The sequence below is a fragment of the Lycium barbarum genome, chromosome 10, assembly GCF_019175385.1.
Source record: "Lycium barbarum isolate Lr01 chromosome 10, ASM1917538v2, whole genome shotgun sequence".
Lineage (NCBI taxonomy): Eukaryota > Viridiplantae > Streptophyta > Magnoliopsida > Solanales > Solanaceae > Lycium > Lycium barbarum.
The window spans coordinates 25,755,154-25,762,051 of record NC_083346.1 but is presented as its reverse complement, the minus strand read 5'-3'; the positions used below and the strand labels follow the sequence as shown (position 1 = coordinate 25,762,051).

General features: G+C 34.9%; 1 protein-coding gene across 1 annotated transcript; it reads right to left on the bottom strand.

The window, feature by feature from the left end:
* Nucleotides 1-1,320: 1,320 nt before the first annotated feature.
* On the bottom strand, nucleotides 1,321-2,121 carry LOC132612866 (agamous-like MADS-box protein AGL80). The gene has a single exon (XM_060326945.1). It carries the CDS (start codon nucleotides 2,119-2,121, stop codon nucleotides 1,321-1,323), a length of 801 nt encoding a protein of 266 aa, XP_060182928.1.
* Nucleotides 2,122-6,898: the final 4,777 nt, after the last annotated feature.

The following is a 6,898-nucleotide window of genomic DNA, read 5'->3' as shown; positions in this document are numbered from 1 at the left end:
GACCTTCCTTGCAACCTTAGCTAGCAAGCTTTTGATAGAGATGGGGTCTTATAGAGAAACAAATTAAATACTATATTTGATTGAAATAGATCATCCACAACAAGTGAAATGTACATGCATTTTCTTGAGTTGATCATAATTAAAATCATCAGAAGAGATCTACTTCAAGGCACTTAATTAGTACATCTTAGTGTGTATATGTAATGCTGTAGCAGAATGAATTATAGGAATCAACCGAGTTTCTTCACCAAAAGTTCTTAGTTTTAAACAGTTTGGAGGAAAGAAGTCATTTGATTGGGTAAATTGATTTCGTGGCGATTACATTTTTTTAGTTTTAAGCTAAAACTCCTAAAATATATTTATTGTTACACGTAAGAAATCTAAAAATAAAGCAAAAGAAATCTTTGTAAGTTTATTTTCTTCTTTTGTGATTGTAAAAGAGTTAGGTTGAAAAATATCCTCTATTCAGAGTTACAATGATGTTCATATGGAGATACTACGAATGTTTGAGGCAAATACAAAATTTTGATGTCGTTAGATCTTCTAAGCGGCAAACGCGCTACATTGATGTATTCAACGAATTTATAGCCTTGACCGATATGCCTGGGCCGAATTTGAACTATCATCCTTTCCCCACCCCTCTTTTGGTTTCTTTTTCTGAATTTTTTGTGCCTTTCAAATTCTAAGTAAGCACGAAAAGCCTAATTCTTATGCAGGGGATACAGTATTGACTTTGCTCAATATACTTCATATATGGGACGTTTCTATCCTTCGCAAAGGGAAAACAAAAACAAGAAGAAAAAAAATAAAGGAAATCATAAAAGTGTGGGTACAAGTTTAAGTGTATGGAGTCCAGATCAATTCTAGACAAATTACATAAACAAAACACTTGCATTTCTTAATTTAAAAAAGACGGGAAAGTAATGAATCTTCTTTATTGGTTTAATTCACTATCAATTTGAGATCGATTTACTAGTCTCAGCTAGAAAGTTCGGAACTAAAATTTAACCAATATATATACTAATATTTTTTAAAAACAATTATGCAAAGAGGACGTTTCTGGAAATCACACTAACAACTACAACAAAGAAAGTAATAAAGGCACAGAAAAATATTGGAGTATCTACTTATAAACAAGAAATAGAGATTAATCATAGCTTTAAAAAGTGAACGAGACTACAGAATTTGAAAAAAAAAAAGAAAAAACAACAGACGACACAATTTGGACATGCAAAACAATAAAAGACATAGACAGTCCATGGGACAACATGGACATACCAAACATTACTAAAAAAAAGAGCATTGGTCCTAGATAGGTCCTTAGATATTTTTGTCGTTGTTGGAGTCTTGAACATTGTTGTTGAATGATATATCATCAAAAAAATCCACAACATCAGCATTCCAGTTAAACATCTCAGACAATGGAGGACTCTGTGGATAGTCATAGGAATATCTTTGGTAGTTATTCATTGGCATTGATGCACCAATTTGGGGGACTTTCATTGAGGGGTCCATTAATGGTGTCATTGGAGGAAATGCTCGAGCAGACGTTGAAGGAGCTATCATTGGTGAATGACTTGGAGAAGCCATTGTTGTTGGAGCCACTGGAGGGATCATTCCAGGAGCATTTGATGTAAAATCCTCTCTATCAACCTTTATTTTCATCACTTCACGTAACCGTTTAAGGGTTTCATTGATCACATAACTCAGATCGTTGAGATCGTAAGGTTTAATGTCAGTGGGAATATCTTTTCCATTCAACACTTCATGAATCTTGTTCGTGAACTCCTTCACCTTGTTCTCCTTCCTTACCTTCGACAGTTGATTCTCCAACTTCTCAATCCTTTTCTTGATGACATCTTTTAGTGTCGCCATATTTTGAAAATTTTCCAACTCTGGCAGTTCCCTAAACTTTATAAAAGTATTGGTAACAGCTTCATGATTTGGAAATACCTTAGGTTCATCGTGGTATGGACTATAGACGACGGTAGCAGTCTCAACATCACATAGGGTGCTGAGTTCTTGGGCCTTTTTCAAGTATCCTTTTTGTCTTTTTTTGTATGAGACTTTCCTCTCGGTGATATCTTCAATCAAAGCAAGATTCACTCTCGATCTAGTCATGGCTAAAGAGGAGGAAACGGAGGAGGAGAAATGTGTTTGTATATGGGGATCAAATGACTTTGTTGTTGTTGTTGATGTTCTGTGTTTCATTGCTTGGGATTATTTTCTATTTGTAGGGGGAATTTAGATTATATAAATTTTGGAATAGTTTGAATTAGAAGATTCTTAGTTGTCACTAGTAACTATTTTGGCGTGAAATTAAATGAGGGTAGATTAGATACCAAGTTAGGTACTAGTCTATTGAAATATATGTAGTTTATGGTTACAAATCTCCTATTAGGAGAATAATTTAGTTGATTTAAATCTAAATAAGAAAATCCATAAAAGAGGGTCATTGAGTAATAAACATGTGTTTGCTTACTAATTACCCCAAAAAAAGTGTTTGCTTACTAATTTAAGTAGACGTCAACAAAGTAAAAAGAAAAAAAAAAAAAAAAAACATATTCAATCTCTTTAAATTTTTAGGTATGTATGAAAGACTGAAACATGCGAGTATTTTAAATAAAATAAATTGCATAACTTAATTAACTATAGTGACTAAGAATTTTAAATATCAATTTCACCAACATTTGAATATGCGTAAAAACAATAACTTTAATTGTTAACTTTATAAAAATACAAATATTTATTGAATATTAAATGGTGATATGTGTATGATTATAGTCATTTCTGTGATTCATAGAAACACCTTTTAATCTTTTCCAATTTTTCAGAAACCATATTTAGTAAAGAATTTATGGTGCTTTCAAATACATTAAAAATTCAATCCTGCTTTTTTTTTTTACTGTCTGATACTCGCCAACCTGTCAATTGACACACATTGACAAAAATATAAATTGGTTTTGAGGCAAACCAATATTAAATAATTGCACAAAGCACTGATCAAAACAATGCGTTTGCATATAGTGGAAAGAGAAAAAGAGAATTTTAATTATGAGAATTTTAATTATATTAAGAAAAGTACTATGAAACAAATTTAGCATATTGTTTAATAAATGAAATTTTTTAGAAATTTGACGAATTTCCTCCCTCATGGTAACTAAGTTAACTTTCAACCATCTTGGGATCCATATTTAAGTTTATCCGATCTTTTCTAGCTAATGTCTATCTGTATAATTAAATTAGAGGGGAAGAAGAAACAACAAATTCACTGAGTTTATGTGATATATTAGAGTTTTTTCGTCTTAAGTTTGATGGTTAAAAAGTCACAATTTAAATCTAATTAGTGAATTATCTTTCTCCTAATCAATTCTTAGGGTCAGTCAATCAAGATTTGCTATCGAGAAAAGAAAAGGTCTTGGGTTTTAGGTTAGGTTAATCTCTTCATTCACACAATTTTCATGTCCATCATCTAGTGTTATTAACGCTATAAATTCTATTAGTATAAGCATAAATGGAAGAATGAACAACGACCACACATAGAATTTGATTATCCCATACTATAATTTTGCCGAGTTAAAATTAGCGAGAAAAAAAGGGCACAGTTTAACCTAGTTGAATTTTCCGTCTTCCCTTATTCACTCTATAACTATAAGAAAGTCTATGACATATTATAGCCTTTGCAAATCAAGTTTAACGGTCAAAATGCCACAATTTAAACCTACTTGAACCTTCTGTCTTCTTTTATTAAACTTATAAGTAAGTTTGTGTCATTCTATATTTCTTGCAAGTTAATAGCTTAACGGGCAAAAGGCTATAATTTAAGCCTAGCTACATCTTCCGTCTTCTTTTATTAGCCTTATAAGTAAATTTGTGTCGTTCTATGTTTCATGCGAGTTAATAAGCTAAACGGCCAAAAGGTCACAACTTAACCTATTTGGATCTTCTGCATTCTTTATTAACTCTACAATTAAGTTTATGTCATTTTATATTTTTTGCAAGTTAATAAGCTTAACGGCTAAAAGGTCATAATCAAAACCTAGTTGGATCTTCCGTCTTCTATTATTAACCCAATAAGTAAGTTTATGTCATTTTATTCTTTATGTGAGTTAACAAGCTTAACGACCAAAGAGTCACAATTAAAACCTAGTTGAATCTTCCATCTTCTTTTATTAGCCCTCTAAGTAAATTTATGTCATACTATAAATAGAGTATTTGCTCCCTCAATTATTTACAAATTCTAATTTTAGTCCATGTGATACCTCACTAAATTCATTTAACCTGCACTTAATTATAATGTGCACTTTTGGTCCTTTTGCTTATGAATATTCTCAATGTTTAGAATATTCAACCCCTCCACCATTTAATTATTAATGTATTATGTTAAAATTGCATTATTACCATATATTTGAAGGCAATATACTTCTCAAAATAGTCCAAATATAGCATATTTCCTACATAAAGGAGCCAAAAGCACACATTTTAATTAATTGAAGGTTAAATGTGTTGGTCCATATATCACAAGCACCAATATCGTAATTAATCAACAACTGAGGGACCGAAACTGCTATGCTCCCGTATATATTGTAACAACCCGTTTGGTTGTTATTGCACTTTTGACCCATTTACCCTTGTTGATCCTTCCCCGAGCCTTTTTAGTATGATCTTGACTCGCGAAGATCGGCAACACGGTTCCTGTCGTCATCGGGTGAGTCTTAGAGTGAATTGAGGAATATAAAGCTTTAAAGTGGAAAATGTTTGACTAATAGTTGACTTTAGGGTAAACGGATCTTTTTCGGAATTCCATCGATTCCATGAGGTCCAAAGATCAATTATGACTTAGTGGGATGTTTGGTTTGATTTTCTAGGCACTCGGGAGAGTTTTGGGTTATTGGTTGGAAAGTTGGTCTTCAGCCATTGGGTGTTGACCCGGTCAAACAGACCTCCATTGAGAATTCTGAGACCACGAGTGAGTCTGTAGCTTGTTTTTATGTATGGTTGCATGTCTGGTTTGTATCTGGGAGGTCTCGGGTGATTGTTGGGTCTTGAAGTTGAGTGAGTGAAAAATCAGAAATTTTCTGGAGTCTGGTGTCTGCAGTGGTAACACCATAAGCGCTGTAGCGGATTCGCCTCTGTGAGACCTGGTCCACTATGGTAAGTTTGTGTGGTTCGTGGTGAGTCACCATAGCGGATGGGGTTCTGCTGTGGCAGACTAGTGGTAGCTAGAGTCGGGCCGCCGACGCGGGCCCGTTGTAGCTGACAAGCGACCCTTGCAACGAACATCATGGACCGGATTGCTATTAAATGATAAGTTAAGAAACTTTATTTATTATAACTATATTTATTGTTTCTAAGCATCTTTGAGGCGATTTGAGGAGGTCTCAACAAGATTTCTCTTAAGGGTAAGTTCTCTAACCAAGATTGTATTCATTTACCTTCCTTAAGCATGAATCCATGGTAGATAATCTTTAGAACTTAAAAAGGAAGATGGGTTTTGATGTTTACTTCATTATTTGAGTTTTAGTCTATCTAAATGAGATTTTTTATTTTTGGTAACTGAAATATTGCATTTACCAGGGAAATAGATACAGAGTTCATCACAGGACCCCTAGAAACTGGACATAGAGCCCCAGTTCTAGCACTTCAATCATCAGTACATATATACTTCTACTATTACATATACTACCTATGGATAGAAATTAAGTGTAGCCAACTGTTTAACTACTCGAGGTCTTGTTGCGCCTCTACAATGTGTATTTTGTATTATCTGCCTTACTATAGTTTCCTCTGTTCTCTTCTTGCTTTGAAACAGCCTCTGGTTCCTTTCTTGCCATAAGTATGAGACGCAGCCAGCGAGTGCCATTCTATATATCTCTGCTCTATTGTTGTTACCTGCTGCATGCTACTGGGCCCATTCTTGCTCCTCCATGCACCCTTGTACAGGCCTTGACATACCTTGCCAATGCAGTATACTTCTCCAGACACATGCTGAGGTTGGGCATATAAAGAACAGGTGTTGTACGCTTTCATCTATTGCTTCACATAGTGGGCAGTTTGGCCTGTAATTCAGCCCCCATTTTATCAATATATCTTTTGTGTAGAGTTTCCTTTGTAGTGCGAAGTATAAGATGAATACCCATTTAGGATTTCCCTAGTTATTATAAAGGCCAAACCCATCGACGAACACCTGTGGTCGTCTACTTCTTTAACTTGAGCACCTAAAGTGGCCCTTGTTCCATTTAGACACTTCAGGTGGGTCATTCCTATTCCACTTAGACACTTTTTGCACCGTTATCGGAGCAAAACCAACACCAGTCGTCTCCTACGTGGATTAAGTGGCCAATTAAATTGTGTCAACTCATTTTAATTGTAAATTCACTAATTTGTGAATTCGTGGAGTTTTGACCATTAAAAATTGGGGCTTTTGGGCTTTTGGATGTGCAATGAGGTGGCGCCCCGTTTGGTGTTGGTTTTGCTTTGATAACGGTGCAAAAAGTGTCTAAGTGGAATAGGAATAACCCACTTGAAGTGTCTAAATGGAACAAGGGTCACTTTAGGTGCTCAAGTGAAAGAAGTGGACGACCACAGGTATCTGTCGATGGGTTTGGCCTATTACAAACTAGCTTCTTCCACCTCACTTTTGGGTAATCGCCCCTCATGCTGTTGTATGTTTGTCTAATAGAGAATACTTCTTTGTTTAGAAATTCCTCCCTTGTTATCATAGTGTCCTGAAGGTACTGACTTGCCTTAAATATCTTCCTTATGATCAGGAGGCTTGTGGGACCAGAGTAGTCCATATGTCTCTTCCCTTAAGATAGTATTGATGGACCCATTTAATCCACAGGGTATCCTTCTTCATGCTCAGTTTCCAGAAGTGTTTCATGAGGGCAGCTTTGTT